Source organism: Silene latifolia, chromosome 9 (genome assembly GCF_048544455.1).
Source record: "Silene latifolia isolate original U9 population chromosome 9, ASM4854445v1, whole genome shotgun sequence".
NCBI lineage: Eukaryota > Viridiplantae > Streptophyta > Magnoliopsida > Caryophyllales > Caryophyllaceae > Silene > Silene latifolia.
In genome coordinates this window covers 174,546,655-174,567,288 of record NC_133534.1, presented here as the reverse complement: position 1 = coordinate 174,567,288, position 20,634 = coordinate 174,546,655, and the positions used below count along the sequence as shown (strand labels likewise).

Genomic DNA, 20,634 nt, shown 5'->3' with positions numbered 1-20,634 from the left:
CATGCTCATTGATTTATCAAGGAGAACGGTTTTTGGTTGAGAACCGTTGTCTTTGATAAATGTTAAATTTGGCGCCTATTTTCAAAGAGAACAGGTTTAACATGTAACCGTTCTCGTTGTTTCTGATATTTGAATTTCGCGCCTTTATTTTATATTTTCAAATAGAACAGGTTTAACATGTAACCGGTCTCTTTGATTCTGATATTTTTTTTTAATATTTACGATTTTTTCGTATCCCTACACGATTGAATCGGATAGCGCATATAAATTATACCTGCAATTCATATACTCAAGCAAGTTTTACGCAACAAGAACCTGAATGAACATTCAAATTTAATTTGAATTCACAAGACAAATCCTTGTAAAATTATACCAAATCTTATCATTTCTTTAAGAGCCTAAAGGCTACAAATATCGAAAATAAGTACAAAACATAAATAAAAATCCTTCATTCCTCATCACTTAGTTGCCTAAAGTGCAAAAATAATTAAACGCCAAGAAGAAGCTACCAGTATGGTGTTCATCCAACATTACTTTAGGGTTTGAAATTGAGTGTGAATTCAGCCAAAATATTTCGCACATCGTCAATTTTCTCAACCGTATATGATGGTGGGGCGGTTAACATGAACTACATACATAAGACACCAAAAATTTAAGTTAATACACTATATACGACATGTAAAATAAAATAATTACTATGATGAAAATGAGAAATACAAAGAGATGAAAAATGATTGAAATGACAAGGAAAAGAACATACATTTGGGGTGATATTAACATATCTTGCTTTGATAAGGTCCAGCATATATCGGCAAACATAATATCCGCTGACAAGGAAAAGAACATACATTTGGGGTGATATTAACATATCTTGCTTTGATAAGGTCCAACATATATCGGCAAACATAATATCCGCATAATACGCTCCCAATCGGCAAACATAATATCTGCATAATATCCAACATATATCCGCATAATACCCACATAATACGCTCATCCAGCTTATCTTGATTGGCATTTGGAGGATGGATAGATCCATTACAAAATGTCTTACTACTAGTAGTACCATTATTATTATTATTCATATTATTTGTCTTTTTAAATCAAACGATCAAATTCCCACAAATTACAAATTATATATAGTGGTCAGGTACTAAAAAAGAATGGTAAATGTTTGAGAAATAAGAAAGGGGTGGCAACACAAAATGTTGATAGGTGGATAATCGTAGATACCTTATTAACAGACAGACGAAAATAAATAAAGAAAGAAAGAAATAGAAGAAGACGTGTAAAATGTTATCAGAAATAGTACTATAGGAAGAATGTAAGTCTGTCTTTGTTTAGTCCGTCAAAGTTAGTTCATCTAACAACATATACTTGTACTAAATAAAGTATAGCTAGATAATGTAAGGGAGGGAGGGAGTAATATAATAGGAGACAACAGTAGTAATAAGTGAAAGGATACAGCATAGAATTATAGGTGGAAAAAGCAAGCAAGCAAGCAAGAAGAAGAAGAAGATGCAGAAGAAGATATAGTCGTCTATATGATATGATATGATATGATATGATACGATAGATGTATCAACCAACAACCTACTACCAATTCACAAAGAAGAAGCAATTAACGAAAAAAAAAGAGGCGACTTGCACCAACAATGAAGTATGTATTTTTTTGCCTCACCGTGATACTATCGAAAATTTCTTCCCTCGTGACATCATCAACATCGTCCCACGATTCTACTGTGCAACTAACATGCCTCCGAGCAGTAACGCCAATCCAGCTACTAAACATCCCAGCGTATATTCCTTTAGGCAATCTGTCTTCTTTATCCCACTCCAATTCAATTGGTTTTTTCTCTTTCACAGCTTTTGACACTAAGTCCAACACTGTTTGACCTCTCTCCTTACACCTTCTCTACCTCTTGTTGCCTGTCCCACCATCATCTTTATTTTTATTCTTCTTAGCTCGTTGACGCCTTTGTGGACCCATTAATAAACCTGCATTCAGAAATTAGCAATTCATCAAATTCAGTAAATGTATTAAAATAAATAGACCGTGTTAAGTTTGACAACGTACATAGTATTTATAAAGCAGTTTTACATATAAGCATAAACCAATATTTAAAACCATAACTTACTCATGTGTCAACACCGCGAAGGCGTTTTTTCGAAGGGGTATCGGTAGTAATCCATATTCCTTCATTGTGATCATCGCGGGTATATAAACTCAAAGTGTTGAGAGTGTCCGAATCATCTAAATTGGATACATTACGATCAAAACCCTCGAATACAACATCTTCATCAAAACTATCCACATCTCGCCTACTCCTTACGGATAAAACAACTGACCAGTTTTTATCCAATGGATCGGTGACATAAAACACCTGCTTTGCTTGAGTAGCTAAAATGAAAGGATCTTCCTTATGTCCAAATTTATCAAGATTCACCAAAGTAAATCCTAATTCATCCTTACGGACAACAGTTTTACTTTGAGACCATTTGGACCAAAATACAGGTATTTCGAAATTTGTGTAATCTAACACCCAAATCTCTTCAATAACTCCGTAATAATGCATCTTACTTAAAACTGGATTCTTATCTTTTGAACTAGAAAAGTGCATTGCTTCAGCTTCTAGACACACTCCACTATTTGGCATCGTACTCTTGTCATCTTGCTCACGAGTGTAAAAGGTGCACCCATTAATGGCATAACCACTATAAGAAGATGCATATGTATTTGGGCCGAAGCAAAGTCTTCTCAATCGGGAAGAAATACAATCAGGATATTTTTGCAGGTCTTCTATCACTCGACCCTTGAACCAAACTCTAAATGTCTTGTTGTGCTCACTTGTGATCCACATCTCGGTTTTATTTCGATGATTCTTCCTTAAGAAAACCATGTGTTCCTCAATGTAAGGTTGTACCTCATCCTCGTTATGAAGGACATATGTGTGTGCTGTATGGAATTTATCAATTGCCATATTTTGACGGACAAGACCCCTAAGACCTTTGCCCATCATCCAGTCACTATGTCGATTTTTAGGAATGCCAAGTAACTCAGAATTTGATAAGTGTGTATAATGATACGTGCATTTTATATAGTCTTTTTAGCCTATTTATGCACGTATTTCTACGCTTTTATCGTAGCTTTATGCTACGAAATGCCCCGAATATGCTACTTTGGGTTATTTTGTCTTATTTGCAGGAATGAACCTGAAAGTAGTGAAATCAAGCCTTTTACCGTCTGTTTAGCATGCATTTGGAGGAAGAGTGAATTTGGAGCGGGAATGTAGCTATTTTGAGATGCGCAAAGAAGAAAGATAGCTAGGCGAGCAAAGAAAGAACTTCAAATTGCTAGTGCCTAGTTTGAAGAGACATATCTCGAGTTATACAACAGATATTCAGGTGATTCCAATTGTAGATGAAAGCTTGTCCTCTTAGCTTTCCAACGCCACCGGAATCACCCTGTTTGCCCAAGTAACGAAGAAATGGCAGCCGTTTGAAGTTCAGTGCGCAAAGCAGGAAACTGTTGCTGGAAAGTACTCGATCGAGTAGAATTTTGCTCGATCGAGTCCTTTTTCCACTCGATCGACCAGTTGCATTTATTGATTTACTCGATCGAGTAGATTTTCTACTCGATTGAGTGGTTTAAGCTTTAGTTACTCGATCGAGTGGTTTTAAATCACTCGATCGAGTGGATTCACTATGGGCTTGGGTTTTTTAGCTTATTTCCGTCATTAGGTTAGTTAATAATCCTATTTTTCTTATAAATAGAGAGGATTTTCGACATGATTATGGGGGCTTCTCCTCTCTAATCATCCCACATACATTGTTACTGTTACTTTGTTCTCAATTTCCGGATTAATTTCAGTAATTCTTTCCTTCCTTTTCTCTCTTTAATTTAATGTTTATCATTCCTTCTTCTTTATTTCTTGTTCTTACTTATTCCATGTCTAGCTAATTCCCCTTAGTATGTTAGGATTAGAGAAGCCGTGGTAGCAATATGTTATAATTGACTTGAATAGATTAGTCTTGCGATAAGAATTGTATTGGGCAATTTAACTGTTATCAGGTTGAATGTATGCATGCAGGAGACCAATTTATCTAGTTAACCCCGACCTAGATCGAAAGATTGGAAGGGAAGGCTTGCTTAATTACAATAGGTAATACCTACTTAGAGCGAAAGCTAAGTTAGGAGACCCTAGGGCGGTTTAAGGACCGAAAGGTGACGACCATAGCTCTTCTAATCAATAGTTTAATCGTCTCAGTAGACCCGATAGTATAGCTGCCACGGTAGACCGACTCCTAGCATATTCCCTTCTCCTCTGTTGAATTCACTTATTCATTTCCCTTTGCTTTAATCTCTAGTTTAGTTAACACAATCAATTCAACCCCCCTTAGTGACATTAGACGGATAGAATAGACAAGTAGATAGTAAACCGCCTCCCTGTGGAGATCGACCCTACTTACCGCTGACTTCTGTTAGTTGTACTTAGGTATTTATTTTTGGTACGAAACGACAGTATCAAATTTTGGCGCCGTTGCCGGGGAGGCAAATAATTATTTATTTGTTTAGTTTTATCTGTTTTTAGCCTCAGGGGATTTCTCCCTTGAGGCCGTTCTAATCTTTCCTTTAGTGCTGTTTTGATAGGCCTTACAGGTACTACCTAGACAGTTCTAGGTGAAAGATCGTCAAAGGGAAGGCAGAGAATGACGAAGTTTACGCGTTCCAACAACGTAGTCGAGCTAGTCAAGCAGCTGTAGTTATGCCGCCACAACCACCCTATCAATGGCCACCGCAACAAGATCCTCCTGATATACAAGAAGAAGAAATTGCGGAGCTGAAATCTCTATTGGAGACACTTGCATCTCAAATGCAAGTGAGGCAAGATTATGATAGACGATTTTTCGCGCGCATTGATAAGCTCGAAACTGACATTGCTCAGTTAGCAGCTGAGATGCAAGAAGAAGAGGTTTACCTTGCTGAGAGCGGTTTTTCCCCTGAGGAAACTGTGTTGCCCAATGCTGAGGATGACCTCTATGACTCGGATGACGAGTTTCTATCATATTTCAATGCCTTACGCAAAGATTTCAGCCCTGTCCAGGCAATATCACTCGATCGAGTGACTTATATTAGTCGATCGAGTGAAATTTCAGAAGAATCAGTCGATCGAGTAGTTCAAATCACTCGATCGAGTGAAAATCAAAAGGAAAGTGCTCGATCGAGTAATAATTCTACTCGATCGAGTGAGTTGGCCATTGGGAGCTATGATTCGTCATGTAGGTTTGATTTAGATGACGATTTTGACGATGATAACGGTTACGGTGAATCCCCCTTATTCAAAGCCGAGTTAGATGCACTTGAGGCTGAGATTTACGGGACGAATTCCACTGAGGGCGACGAAAGGACAGCTGAGTCGGTATTTGCTCCTAGCACGGATGAGGTATTACATTCTTTTGTCAGTGATTCCATTGTTGAGAGCAACCAACCTGAGGTAGTAAACGATAATTTTATTATTGTTTGTTTTAATAGTATATTGCCTCGTTTGACTCGCGTTATTTCTTTTAATGCTATACCCCCTTCTATGTGGACATATAAATTAACGAATTTCCACCGTACATGTCATCTCAAAATTGCTAATCTGAATCGGGACCCTAATGTATCGTCTATTGCTCCCGCGCTCCTTTATTTTGTGGATAAATTTAGGAGCTGTCATAGGAAATTTGTTAGACTTAAACGGTTGTTTAATTTTATTTCCTATTTCCTTATTCCACTATGGTGCTACTTATGCTTTTGTGTAGCACAAGCGCAGATTTATGATTTAATGTTACGCGCTTTGAGCTGTTTTGATTGTGACTAATTAGAGAAGCTTGAAGAACAGAAGGTCGAGCTGGGACCTTACTGAAGCCAGCGCTACCCGGGAGGCAACCCGAAGTTTTTGTTTTTCATTTTTATTTCATTTCAGTTGTAATAAATGGTTCTTATACCATAGACTATCTCAGTATGCTTGTCTTGTTAGTTTGCGGGCTGTTTTATTTGCGTTTTGCAGGAAATACATTGAGAATCACTCGATCGAGTAGTTTTTCTACTCGATCGAGCACTTTTGCTGATGGATTCACTCGATCGAGTGAAAGTTTTACTCGATCGACCACCTCCAAGGAGAAAACCACTCGATCGACCTAAATTCCTTTCGATCGAGTAGTTTTGGATGCCCATTTTACTCGATCAGCCACTGTACGACTGCTATCGAGTGTTATTGACCTGGATTAGCTTCCTGAGACGGTTTTTCGGGCCTTTAGCAACCTCCCATGTTCATGGTCGGTTTGGGGAGGTCCCTTTATTCGCGCATTTTGTGAGTTTTTCCGTATTTACTCTCTTTCTCCTTCAGTTGCATTTCATTTCCATGTTTTGGTACAATGGGGGCATTGTACAGTTTGGTTTGGGGAGGTTATGCATCCATATCTGTGTCTGCATATTGTTTTTATTGCATTTCTGTTATCATGTTTAATTTACGTTTGCATTGTTTTTATTTCATGAAAAATTTCAACTTCCAAAAAAATTAGAAAATTTCAAAAATTCAAAAAATTTCAAAAAATTTCATGTTTATTTTAGCATATAGGTTGAGTCGGAACGGTAGATTTCAATGATGAAATTGTACTATTATTTGTCTTTTTGCTTAAGCCTTGCATTGAACTATTATCTTTTTAGCTTTGTCTTTTGCATAATCTACGAGTTAATGTTAAATTTAGCTGAACATATAGACTTGACCTGAAATTTTGGCAACCTATTTACAATTTCTAAGGAATTAGAGCCGTATAAACTGGTGTCATTTGTGACCGGTTTCATGTAGGATTGTGAGTAGTTACTCCTTGCATAACATGTATCATCAATTTGCACGTATATGAAATTCAATTGCTTTTTGCCTTCATACATTCGGGTTAGTGGTTGGTGTCACATGCAGGGAGGTGCTTACAATTTCCCTTTCTTTCATTTTTACCCATTTAACTCCACATTAGCCAAATTTGCCTGTTGACCCTTAACTACATCCCAAATTTAGCCTGCCTTGTCAAGCTAGTTTAGTGTATGTTTTGCGGTTTATATTTCATTGTGCCAAGTTTGGCTCGTATTCTGTTGATTCGGAGTTGGTAATCTAAGAAGAAAGGGAGGATGATGAAAAAAACATGTGAAAAAGAAAAAAAGACATGAAGAATGAAAAAAAAGGAATCCGAAAAGAAAGAAGAAAAGAAGAAACCGAAAAAATAGAAAGAAAAAGAAGAAAAAAGATGTTGTTTGATGAGACGGTTTCACTCCTATGCTTTATTTATATCATTTGAGGAGTAAGTTCAGTTTGGTTTGGTGAGATTTTATGCCAATTGAAGGGCATATGTGCTTAATTCATAATTGAGTTGGAAATGGATGCTGCCACATGGTTTTGTTTAGGTACTACCTTGGCCGCCTATACCTCCACATTCGCATAACATGTTTTGCCTTTTCTTACCCATTGCCTCACTTTACCATATTTTTGTAAGCCCTCGGCTGTGAGAGGACCTTGATTGGTTGGAATGTGTGTACGGTAGCTAGAAGTGTCTATCATATTAGTTGCATGCATGTTTATGTGGGTCGTAGTCTAGGTGAGCGACTATTTTTCTTTCTCTCTTACATATATATGTTCACCCTTTGCTTCATGAGAGAAGAGTGACCCGTGAGAGTCCATTGTTAAAGGTCTTGCAAGGTCGACGGTTCAGCTTTATTATAGACATCTTACAACTCGTTTGCATTTGACTATTTGTTATAGGTGTTAGTTTGCTGCATTAAATTGGTTTAAGTGGGCATTTGTAGCTAGCTCTGAGTTATCTTTTCTGTTCCGTTAGTTGCATTTTAGTTTACTCGAGGACGAGTAAAGGTTTGGTTTGGGGAGATTTGATACGTGCATTTTATATAGTCTTTTTAGCCTATTTATGCACGTATTTCTACGCTTTTATCGTAGCTTTATGCTACGAAATGCCCCGATTATGCTACTTTGGGTTATTTTGTCTTATTTGCAGGAATAGACCTGAAAGTAGTGAAATCAAGCATTTTACCGTCCGTTTAGCATGCATTTGGAGGAAGAGTGAATTTGGAGCGGGAATGTAGCTATTTTGAGATGCGCAAAGAAGAAAGATAGCTAGGCGAGCAAAGGAAGAACTTCAAATTGCTAGTGCCTACTTTGAAGAGCCATATCTCGAGTTATACAACAGATATTCAGGTGATTCTAATTGTAGATGAAAGCTTGTCCTCTTAGCTTTCCAACGCCACCGGAATCACCCTGTTTGCCCCAGTAACGAAGAAATGGCAGCCGTTTGAAGTTCAGTGCGCAAAGCAGAAAACTGTTGCTGGAAAGTACTCGATCGAGTAGAATTTTGCTCGATCGAGTCCTTTTTCCACTCGATCGACCAGTTGCATTTATTGATTTACTCGATCGAGTAGATTTTCTACTCGATCGAGTGGTTTAAGCTTTAGTTACTCGATCGAGTGGATTCGCTATGGGCTTGGGTTTTTTAGCTTATTTCCGTCATTAGGTTAGTTAATAATCCTATTTTTCTTATAAATAGAGAGGATTTTCGACATAATTATGGGGGCTTCTCCTCTCTAATCATCCCACATACATTGTTACTGTTACTTTGTTCTCAATTTCCGGATTAATTTCAGTAATTCTTTCCTTCCTTTTCTCTCTTTAATTTAATGTTTATCATTCCTTCTTCTTTATTTCTTGTTCTTACTTATTCCATGTCTAGCTAATTCCTCTTAGTATGTTAGGATTAGGAAAGCCGTGGTAGCAATATGTTATAATTGACTTGAATAGATTAGTCTTGCGATAAGAATTGTATTGGGCAATTTAATTGTTATCAGGTTGAATGTATGCATGCAGGAGACAAATTTATCTAGTTAACCCCGACCTAGATCGAAAGATTGGAAGGGAAGGCTTGCTTAATTACAATAGGTAATACCTAATTAGGGCGAAAGCTAAGTTAGGAGACCCTAGGGCGGTTTAAGGACCGAAAGGTGACGACCATAGCTCTTCTAATCAATAGTTTAATCGTCTCAGTAGACCCGATAGTATAGCTGTCACGGTAGACCGACTCCTAGCATATTCCCTTCTCCTCTGTTGAATTCTCTTATTCATTTCCCTTTGCTTTAATCTCTAGTTTAGTTAACACAATCAATTCAACCCCCCTTAGTGACATTAGACGGATAGAATAGACAAGTAGATAGTAAACCGCCTCCCTGTGGAGATCGACCCTACTTACCGCTGACTTCTGTTAGTTGTACTTAGGTATTTATTTTTGGTACGAAACGACAGTATCAAATTTTGGCGCCGTTGCCGGGGAGTCAAATAATTATTTATTTATTTAATTTTATCTGTTTTTAGCCTCAGGGGATTTCTCCCTTGAGGCCGTTCTAATCTTTCCTTTAGTGCTGTTTTGATAGGCCTTACAGGTACTACCTAGACAGTTCTAGGTGAAAGATCGTCAAAGGGAAGGCTTGAGTACCTTTGACCCGTCACCTATGTCCCATTATATGGCACAGCAGGTGATTTACTGCGGGAGATGTGGTGCTGCTGGGCATGATGCAGTTTTTTGTTTGGCAAAGAATGACGAAGTTTACGCGTTCCAACAGCGTAGTCGAGCTAGTCAAGCAGCTGTAGGTGTGCCGCCAAAACCACCCTATCAATGGCCACCGCAACAAGATCCTCCTGATATACAAGAAGAAGAAATTGCGGAGCTGAAATCTCTATTGGAGACACTTGCATCTCAAATGCAAGTGAGGCAAGATTATGATAAACGATTTTTCGCGCGCATTGATAAGCTCGAATCTGACATTGCTCTGTTAGCAGCTGAGATGCAAGAAGAAGAGGTTTACCTTGCTGAGAGCGGTTTTTCCCCTGAGGAAACTGTGTTGCCCAATGCTGAGGATGACCTCTATGACTCGGATGACGAGTTTCTATCATATTTCAATGCCTTACGCGAAGATTTCAGCCCTGTCCAGGAAATATCACTCGATCGAGTTACTTATATTAGTCGATCGAGTGAAATTTCAGTTGAATCAGTTGATCGAGTAGTTCAAATCACTCGATCGAGTGAAAATCAAGAGGAAATTGCTCGATCGAGTAATAATTCTACTCGATCGAGTGAGTTGGCCATTGGGAGCTATGATTCGTCATGTGGGTTTGGTTTAGATGACGATTTTGACGATGATAACGGTTACGGTGAATCCCCCTTATTCAAAGCCGAGTTAGATGCACTTGAGGCTGAGATTTACGGGACGAATTCCATTGAGGGCGACGAAAGGACAGCTGATTCGGTATTTGCTCCTAGCACGGATGAGGTATTACATTCTTTTGTCAGTGATTCCATTGTTGAGAGCAACCAACCTGAGGTAGTAAACGATAATTTTATTACTGTTTGTTTTAATAGTATATTGCCTCGTTTGACTCGCGTTATTTCTTTTAATGCTATACCCCCTTCCATGTGGACATATAAATTAACGAATTTCCACCGTACATGTCATCTCAAAATTGATAATCTGAATCGGGACCCTAATGTATCGTCTATTGCTCCCGCGCTCCTTTATTTTGTGGATAAATTTAGGAGCTGTCATAGGAAATTTGTTAGACTTAAACGGTTGTTTAATTTTATTTCCTATTTCCTTATTCCACTATGGTGCTACTTATGCTTTTGTGTAGCACATGCGCAGATTTATGATTTAATGTTGCGCGCTTTGAGCTGTTTTGATTGTGACTAATTAGAGAAGCTTGAAGAACAGAAGGTCGAGCTGGGACCTTACTGAAGCTAGCGCAACCCGGGAGGCAACCCGGAGTTTTGTTTTTCATTTTTATTTCATTTCAGTTGTAATAAATGGTTCTTATACCATAGACTATCTCAGTATGCTTGTCTTGTTAGTTTGCGGGCTGTTTTATTTGCGTTTTGCAGGAAATACATTGAGAATCACTCGATCGAGTAGTTTTTCTACTCGATCGAGCACTTTTGCTGATGGATTCACTCGATCGAGTGAAAGTTTTACTCGATCGACCACCTGCAAGGAGAAAACCACTCGATCGACCTAAATTCCTTTCGATCGAGTAGTTTTGGATGCCCATTTTACTCGATCAGCCACTGTACGACGGCTATCGAGTGTTATTGACCTGGATTAGCTTCCTGAGACGGTTTTCCGGGCCTTTAGCAACCTCCCATGTTCATGGTCGGTTTGGGGAGGTCCCTTTATTCGCGCATTTTGTGAGTTTTTCCGTATTTACTCTCTTTCTCCTTCAGTTGCATTTCATTTCCATGTTTTGGTACAATGGGGGCATTGTACAGTTTGGTTTGGGGAGGTTATGCATCCATATCTGTGTCTGCATATTGTTTTTATTGCATTTCTGTTATCATGTTTAATTTACGTTTGCATTGTTTTTATTTCATGAAAAATTTCAACTTCCAAAAAAATTAGAAAAATTCAAAAATTCAAAAAATTTCAAAAAATTACATGTTTATTTTAGCATATAGGTTGAGTCGGAACGGTAGATTTCAATGATGAAATTGCACTATTATTTGTCTTTTTGCTTAAGCCTTGCATTGAACTATTATCTTTTTTAGCATTGTCTTTTGCATAATCTACGAGTTAATGTTAAATTTAGCTGAACATATAGACTTGACCTGAAATTTTGGCAACCTACTTACAATTTCTAAGGAATTAGAGCCGTATAAACTGGTGTCATTTGTGACCAGTTTCATGTAGGATTGTGAGTAGTTACTCCTTGCATAACATGTATCATCAATTTGCACGTATATGAAATTCAATTGCTTTTTGCCTTCATACATTCGGGCTAGTGGTTGGTGTCACATGCAGGGAGGTGCTTACTATTTCCCTTTCTTTCATTTTTACCCATTTAACTCCACATTAGCCAAATTTGCCTGTTGACCCTTAACTACATCCCAAATTTAGCCTGCCTTGTCAAGCTAGTTTAGTGTATGTTTTGCGGTTTATATTTCATTGTGCCAAGTTTGGCTCGTATTCTGTTGATTCGGAGTTGGTAATCTAAGAAGAAAGGGAGGATGATGAAAAAAAGATTTGAAAAAGAAAAAAAGACATGAAGAATGAAAAAAAAAAGGAATTCGAAAAGAAAGAAGAAAAGAAGAAACCGAAAAAATAGAAAGAAAAAGAAGAAAAAAGATGTTGTTTGATGAGACGGTTTCACTCCTATGCTTTATTTATATCATTTGAGGAGTAAGTTCAGTTTGGTTTGGTGAGATTTTATGCCAATTGAAGGGCATATGTGCTTAATTCATAATTGAGTTGGAAATGGATGCTGCCACATGGTTTTGTTTAGGTACTAGCTTGGCCGCCTATACCTCCACATTCCCATAACATGTTTTGCCTTTTCTTACCCATTGCCTCACTTTACCATATTTTTGTAAGCCCTCGGCTGTGACAGGACCTTGATTGGTTGGAATGTGTGTACGGTAGCTAGAATTGTCTATCATATTAGTTGCATGCATGTTTATGTGGGTCGTAGTCTAGGTGAGCGACTATTTTTCTTTCTCTCTTACATATATATGTTCACCCTTTGCTTCATGAGAGAAGAGTGACCCGTGAGAGTCCATTGTTAAAGGTCTTGCAAGGTCGACGGTTCAGCTTTATTATAGACATCTTACAACTCGTTTGCATTTGACTATTTGTTATAGGTGTTAGTTTGCTGCAATAAATTGGTTTAAGTGGGCATTTGTAGCTAGCTCTGAGTTATCTTTTCTGTTCCGTTAGTTGCATTTTAGTTTAATCGAGGACGAGTAAAGGTTTGGTTTGAGGAGATTTGATACGTGCATTTTATATAGTCTTTTTAGCCTATTTATGCACGTATTTCTACGCTTTTATCATAGCTTTATGCTACGAAATGCCCCGAATATGCTACTTTGGGTTATTTTGTCTTATTTGCAGGAATGAACCTAAAAGTAGTGAAATCAAGCCTTTTACCGTCCGTTTAGCATGCATTTGGAGGAAGAGTGAATTTGGAGCGGGAATGTAGCTATTTTGAGATGCGCAAAGAAGAAAGATAGCTAGGCGAGCAAAGGAAGAACTTCAAATTGCTAGTGCCTACTTTGAAGACCCATATCTCGAGTTATACAACAGATATTCAGGTGATTCCAATTGGAGATGAAATCTTATCCTCTTAGCTTTCCAACACCACCGGAATCACCCTGTTTGCCCAAGTAACGAAGAAATGGCAGCCGTTTGAAGTTCAGTGCGCAAAGCAGGAAACTGTTGCTGGAAAGTACTCGATCGAGTAGAATTTTGCTTGATCGAGTCCTTTTTCCACTCGATCGACCAGTTGCATTTATTGATTTACTCGATCGAGTAGATTTTCTACTCGATCGAGTGGTTTAAGCTTTAGTTACTCGATCGAGTGGTTTTAAATCACTCGATCGAGTGGATTCGCTATGGGCTTGGGTTTTTTAGCTTATTTCCGTCATTAAGTTAGTTAATAATCCTATTTTTCTTATAAATAGAGAGGATTTTCGACATAATTATGGGGGCTTCTCCTCTCTAATCATCCCACATACATTGTTACTGTTACTTTGTTCTCAATTTCCGGATTAATTTCAGTAATTCTTTCCTTCCTTTTCTCTCTTTAATTTAATGTTTATCATTCCTTCTTCTTTATTTCTTGTTCTTACTTATTCCATGTCTAGCTAATTCCCCTTAGTATGTTAGGATTAGGGAAGCCGTGGTAGCAATATGTTATAATTGACTTGAATAGATTAGTCTTGCGATAAGAATTGTATTGGGCAATTTAATTGTTATCAGGTTGAATGTATGCATGCAGGAGACCAATTTATCTAGTTAACCCCGACCTAGATCGAAAGATTGGAAGGGAAGGCTTGCTTAATTACAATAGGTAATACCTAATGAGGGTGAAAGCTAAGTTAGGAGACCCTAGGGCGGTTTAAGGACCGAAAGGTGACGACCATAGCTCTTCTAATCAATAGTTTAATCGTCTCAGTAGACCCGATAGTATAGCTGCCACGGTAGACCGACTCCTAGCATATTCCCTTCTCCTCTGTTGAATTCTCTTATTCATTTCCCTTTCCGTTAATCTCTAGTTTAGTTAACACAATCAATTAAGCCCCCCTTAGTGACATTAGACGGATAGAATAGACAAGTAGATAGTAAACCGCCTCCCTGTGGAGATCGACCCTACTTACCGCTGACTTTTGTTAGTTGTACTTAGGTATTTATTTTTGGTACGAAACGACAGTATCATATAACAATAAGAAAGTGCTTCATCAATGATAGCACGCTCAGCGATGCACCCTTCAGGACGATATCTATTAGACGTATAATCCTTATATACTTTCATCAATATTTCAAAAGGATATTGATACCTTAAGTAAACAGGTCCAAGATACTTGATCTCTCTAACCAAGTGTACAGTCAAATGAACCATGATTGTAAAAAATGAAGGAGGAAAATAAATTTCGAATTGACAAGGAGAAGTGACAATTAGATTTTGCAAAGCATCTAACTCTCTAGGATCAATAACTTTGTTACATATGGCATTAAAGAAAAAACAGAACCTGGTTATGGCATATCGAACCTTTTTAGGTAAAATAGAACGAATGGCCACGGCTAGTAACTGTTGCATCAAAGCATGACAATCGTGAGACTTCAGACCACTAAGCCTAAGATCCCGCATTGACACTAGGCTACTAATATTCGAAGAATATCCCTCTGGAACTTTAACACCATGCAAACACTTACAAAACTCTATTTTCTCCTTTTTGGAGAGTGTATGGGCAGCAGGAGGCAAATAAGTCCGTAGTCCATCCTCTTGCGGGGCTAACTCGGGTCGAATTTTCATATCCATCATATCCTTCCTAGCCGACGCGTTGTCTTTTGAATTATTTGGGACATTCAAAAGAGTGTTGATAATATTGTCACAAACATTCTTTTCAATATGCATAACATCCAAACAATGTCTTATGGACACTTCCCGCCAATATGGGAGTCGCTCAAAAAGAGGTGACATTTTCTTGTATCCACGAGATGCTAATTTAGAACCCTTTTTCCCATATGTAATTTTAATATCTTTCACCCTTTGATATACATCTTCACCGCTTAACATCTTAGGACATGGACGATGATCAGGTTTTCCATTGAACGGTTTTTGTTGCCTACGATATGAATGATCTTCATCCAAAAATTTACGGTATCCTAAGAAAGCTTGCTTTCTAGAAAACTTCAAATAACAAGAATCAACATCTTCCCCACACAAGGGGCACGGCTCTTTTCCATGCACAGTATGTCCACACAGATTACCGTATGCAGGAAAATCAGATATAGTGCATAATAACATAGCTTTCAAATTGAAAACACTATTTTGGTAGGCATCAAATACTTCTATCCCTTCATCCCACAATGTTCTCAAATCATCAAGAAGAGGCGCCAAGTAAACATCTATATCATTACCCGGTTCTTTAGGACCGGAAATCAATAAGGACAACATCAAATATTTTCTTTTCATGAAAACATATGGAGGTAAATTGTAAATAGCTAAAAGTACATGCCAAGTGTTGTGTTGACTACTTAAATTCCCATAAGGATTCATCCCGTCAGTAGAGAGTGCAAGTCGAAGATTTCTGGGTTCTTTCCCGAATTCGGGATACTTGGCATCAATGTGTTTCCACTCTAAACCATCAGACGGGTGTCTAAATTTGCCATCATTAGCTTTTGCAGATTTATGCCATGTCAACAACTTTGCATCTTCCTTATTTGCAAAGAGTCGTCGCAACCTAGGAATTATTGGAAAATACCACAAAACTTTTGCTGGGATCCCCTCCTTCTTTTTATATCGCCATTCATTACAAACTGGACAATGAGTCAAACTCTCATATTCTTTGCGATATAATATACAATCATTAGGAAATGCATGAATCTTCACATATTTCATACCAATTCCTCTAAGTATCTTTTTTGCCGCGTATGTACGATTAGGAAGAACATTATCCTCCGGAAGCATGTCCTTCATTAATTCGAGCAGGTTGGTAAAACTTTTATCACTCCACCCATTTTTTGCTTTCAAATTATACAGCTTAACAACAGCTGACAATTTTGTATAATTCTTACAATTCTTATACAGAGGCATTTCAGAGTCTTTTAACTTCTCTAATACAATGCTTGTGATGTCATCTAAATTAGTAACATTGGGAACTTCATCTTCACATATTATGTCATCTTTATCATCGAGATCTAGTTCAGGGTTATCTTCTTCTACATTGTCTTCACTTATCCTATCTCTCAATATTGTTTCTAACTCATCATCGTCATACTCGTCAGCAGAATACATATCACAAGAATTCGTATCCCAATCCAAATCATCCACTAAGCCGACACCTTTTTGATGTGACCATAATTAGCGCATATTTAGTCCCCGAATTAGCCCTGTTCCCATGCTTTTTAGTGCATATTTGGGTCATTTATTGTCTTTAGTCCTTTGTTTTGCATATTCTTTGAGGTTTTGTGTCCTTGGTAGGAAAGGAGTGCAAACCTTGCATTTTCATGGCAAAATGAGACTAAATTGATTAAATTCAATGACCAAGCATCAAGGAGAGACAAGATTATAAGGCCTTTGTACATATTATAGTAGTTGGGCAATGACGCGAAAGGATCCTTGCATCCCCGAGGAAATCCCCAAGGATTTTATGAAGGAAAGGAAGAAAAGAAGAAAGAAGTGAAGCATCCCGACAATCCGTGCGGATTGACTGGAAGACGCCCGTCCTCCACCTCCACAATCCGGCCGTCTTCTCCCAAAGACGCCCGGGCAGCAAGCCCAGAAGACGCCTGGATTCCCTTGAAGACGCGCGGGCAGAGCCTCACAAATCCGGCCGTCTCGTCCCTAAGACGCACGGATTCCAGTCCAGCACAAATCCGTTTCTTCAAGCTTCAAAGAAAGATGCCCTTCCTTCGAAAAATACCGGCGTTTCCCTGCTCAAATCTAAAAAGTGTAATTACTAGTTTAGCCCTTAGTTAACCCTAATGCATCCACCTAATTTCCACTATAAATACCCCATTAGTCTAATTAGAAGAGCATGTTCTTCTTATCAATTCTTAGAGTAGTTAATATCAATCAAATCTCTCTTTAGTTATGTAATCAATAAATAATCAAGTTTTAATACAAGTTTTATTTCCTTAATCTCTCTTTTGTTCATCCTTTATTTTGGGTAATTGAAGATTATTTGGGTTATTATTGGGAGATTGACAACCTCTCAATCAAGCATCAAGTACTTCTTTTATTCTTGCTTTATTATTGGAATCATTAGTAGGTATAATCCTCTTAATCCCTTTTTAATTATTGTTAATTACTTTCATTTATTCATCATGTTTTACTTTGTTGGTATGATTGACAACCTTGCTAGAATGATCAATATGATAATGAGTGAGTAGTCACCTAGCTAGGGTTAATGGGTAATTAGGGGAAACCAACATGGGGAATGATTCATGCTTAAATTAATATGCTTTCATGGTTTATTTGCTTGCTTGTTTTGATCTCAACTCATGCACATGTTATGTTTGATGAAATGCGAGCCTATGAATCCTTGCATTTTTTACCCATCACCTATCTTTTCAATGAGACTTGTAAGACATAAACCAACTCGAGTCTCATTAGACCATGCATGTTGTTGAGTAGGGAAGATTAAGTCGACTTGTAGGTGTTGTACAATCTAATCGATTCGGCTCCGGGACCCAAACTTTCCTAGGATTGTAAGATATAACCCAACTCAATCCATCACAACAATAATTGCTTGCTTATAATTTGAGAACATGTTTGTGTGATCAATTCCCATGATTCCCCTATGACCCCATGACACCCTAGTGCTTTTTATCAATTGTTTACAACTCTTTTAATTCATCTTGCTTGTTTACTTTCATTGCTATTTAGTTTAGTGACCTTCTACATCAACCCAATTGTGACACCCCTAAGACACCACTAGTTTCAATAGAAATCTCATCTCAATTCCCGTCCCTTGGGATCCGACCTTTACTTGCCTCTTTACTAATTGTAGAGTTGCTTGTGAAGTTATAAATTGTGTTTTGGTCTAGGTGCTCCTAACGACAAGTTACCGAAAAGATTTAGAATCCGACCAAAAATGGCGCCGTTGCCTGGGACGGTGTTATCTTGATTTAGATTTTCTTATATTGTTATTAGTTGTGTCTTTCTTTGCCTTGAGGAAGTAAAACTCCTCAAGGTTTGCTCTAATTGTTTTCGAGTTATTTGATATTTTGAATGTCTAGAAGGTCACAAGGTGATTTGTTACCTTTTGATCGTGACATTGAAAGAACTTTGACAACCAATAGAAGACTTTCTAGGAGGAATTTGAGAGGTATTAGTGAGGTTGTAGATATTCAACCAACTATTGAGTTCATCAACCCTTTTGCAAGAGAAGGTGAGGAGAACCCAACACAAAATCAACCACAAAATCAACCCACAATGCCTAAGTTTTCATCACATTCCGTACCCACCGAGGAGAACCTACCCAATGGTACTCCCACACCACAACATCTAACCGGAAATTTTATTGCCAAATCCGCCTTTATCCAATTAGTCGAAAGGAGCCAATTTGGGGGGATGCCTAGTAAAGACCCTCATTCTCATATGGAAACCTTTTGTGACTATTGTGATGCGATTTCTCAAACCGGTGTAACTCAAGACCAAATTCGATGGGTCTTATTTCCTTTTTCTCTAATTGGCACCGCGAAACAATGGTTGAAGGGCCTTGATAAGGCCACTCTCGGAATTGATTCTTGGAAGAAGTTGGCTCTAGCTTTCTACAAAAAATTCTACCCACCGGAAAAGACTAACATGCTAAGAGCTCAAATTACGGGTTTTAAGCAAAGGGATGAAGAATCTTTGTATGAAGCTTGGGAGCGGTTCAAGGGAATTTGTCGCTCATGTCCTCATCATGGACTTAGCGAGTGGTTCTTGGTACAAAAATTTTGGAACGGTCTATATGAAGATTCAAGGAACATTCTCAACATGGGATCAAATGGAATGTTCACCGAAGTTGATGACAATCAAACATGGAACAAAATTGAGGAAATGGCGGTCCATAACTCACAATATAGTAGACCTCGTAAGGCTACTAGAGGAGGAAAGCATGAAGTGGACTCCGTTACTCAATTGGGTGCTCAACTTAGTGCTCACATTGACACAATCAATTTGAAGTTTGAAAAAGCTATGGCTAGACTTGAAGAAGCCTCAAAATCACCAAAGCATCATGTTAATGCCATGACGGCATCTTCATCAATCCCAAGTGGGATATGTGAGAATTGTGGAACTTTGGGACATGACCAAAGTGAATGTAGGGGAACAAATGAACAAGTAAATGCTTTCCAAGCATACAAGAGTGGTACCCCTTATTCCAACTATTACAATGAAAACACCAAATTCCATCCAAAAGCCAAAATGTTCAAAACCCTCAAACAACATACACCCCACCTCCCATGAGAAACCAAAATCAAAGACCCTTTTACAACCAAAACCAAGGTTACCAAAATCAAAATCCATACAATCACCAAAATGACCAAGGTTTTGATGTTCAAAAAGCGGTCCTCCAAATGCAAAAGAATCAACAAGAATTTTTCACCCAAATGCAAAAAGATAGTCAAGCAAAGGAAACCACCATCAACAACATCCTAGCTCACACCAAAATGTTGGAAACCCAATTGACTCAACTAGCATCTTCAAGCTCACAAAGACAAAAGGGGCAATTACCACCTCAAAGTAATCCCCCAAGACATGAAACGGTTAGTGCCATTCACTTGAGAAGTGGTACAAGGTATGAAGCACCGAAGAAGCAAGTTGAGGATGAAGTTGTGGAAGCTAGTGATAAGGAAGAAATTGTGCAAAACTCCAAGGATGGAGAACCATCAAAAGAAGAAATTTCAAAGAAAAATGAAGACAAGGTCAAGGAGAAGGAGCCCATTGTGATTAGACTTCCTTTTCTAAGTCGTCAAGCCAAGCCCAAATTTGATGACCAACTTGGAAAGTTTATGGAAATTGTGAAGAATTTGGAAGTCTCGATTCCTTTCACGGAATTAATCAATCACGTGCCGGCCTATGCGAAATACATGAAAGACATCCTCACAAAGAAGAAGTCGATCCGGAAGCTTGAGACTATCACCTTCACTAAGGTGAGTAGTGCAATACTTCAAGGGAGTTCACCTCCAAAACTAAAGGATCCGGGAAGCTTCTCAATACCGTGTACCATTGGCGACACCACGATCAACAAAGCCTTATGTGATCTAAGGGCCAGTGTGAGTGTTATGCCGTACTCAGTGAGTAAAAGGTTGGGGATGGGAGAGCTTAAATGCACCAATATCACACTCCAAATGGCCGATAGATCGACGAAGACACCATTAGGGATATGGGAAGATGTTCCCGTACGAATTGGGAAGTTTTTCATCCCGGTGGACTTTGTCATTGTTGATATGGAAGAAGACTCCAACATTCCAATCATCCTAGGAAGACCTTTCTTACACACCGCGGGTGCGGTGATTGATGTGAAACATGGAGAGCTCACTCTAGAAGTGGGAGATGAAAGCAT

At 38.3% G+C, this 20,634-nt stretch overlaps 1 protein-coding gene and 1 non-coding gene across 2 annotated transcripts; both read right to left on the bottom strand.

Moving 5' to 3' along the window:
• Nucleotides 1–535: 535 nt before the first annotated feature.
• On the bottom strand, nucleotides 536–16,376 carry LOC141601915 (uncharacterized). The gene is made up of 5 exons (XM_074422221.1): nucleotides 14,416–16,376; nucleotides 2,153–3,027; nucleotides 1,920–1,998; nucleotides 761–947; nucleotides 536–628 (listed from the first exon to the last, which is right to left on the bottom strand). The coding sequence occupies exons 1-5, from the start codon at nucleotides 16,374–16,376 to the stop codon at nucleotides 536–538; spliced, it is 3,195 nt and encodes a 1,064-aa protein (XP_074278322.1).
• A 2,514-nt stretch (nucleotides 16,377–18,890) lies between these two features.
• On the bottom strand, nucleotides 18,891–18,997 carry LOC141604337 (small nucleolar RNA R71). The gene has a single exon (XR_012526041.1). It is a non-coding gene; the product is annotated as a small nucleolar RNA R71 (small nucleolar RNA).
• Nucleotides 18,998–20,634: the final 1,637 nt, after the last annotated feature.

Coding starts and splice junctions, on each gene's coding strand:
- LOC141601915 (XM_074422221.1), bottom strand. CDS start 16,376: ATGTATTCTGCTGACGAGTATGACGATGATGAGTTAGAAACAATATTG. Junction 3,028..14,415: donor CTTGGACCTGTTTACTTAAG/GTATCAATATCC, acceptor AAATCGACATAG/TGACTGGATGATGGGCAAAG. Junction 629..760: donor ATGTTAATATCACCCCAAAT/GTATGTTCTTTT, acceptor TTATGTATGTAG/TTCATGTTAACCGCCCCACC.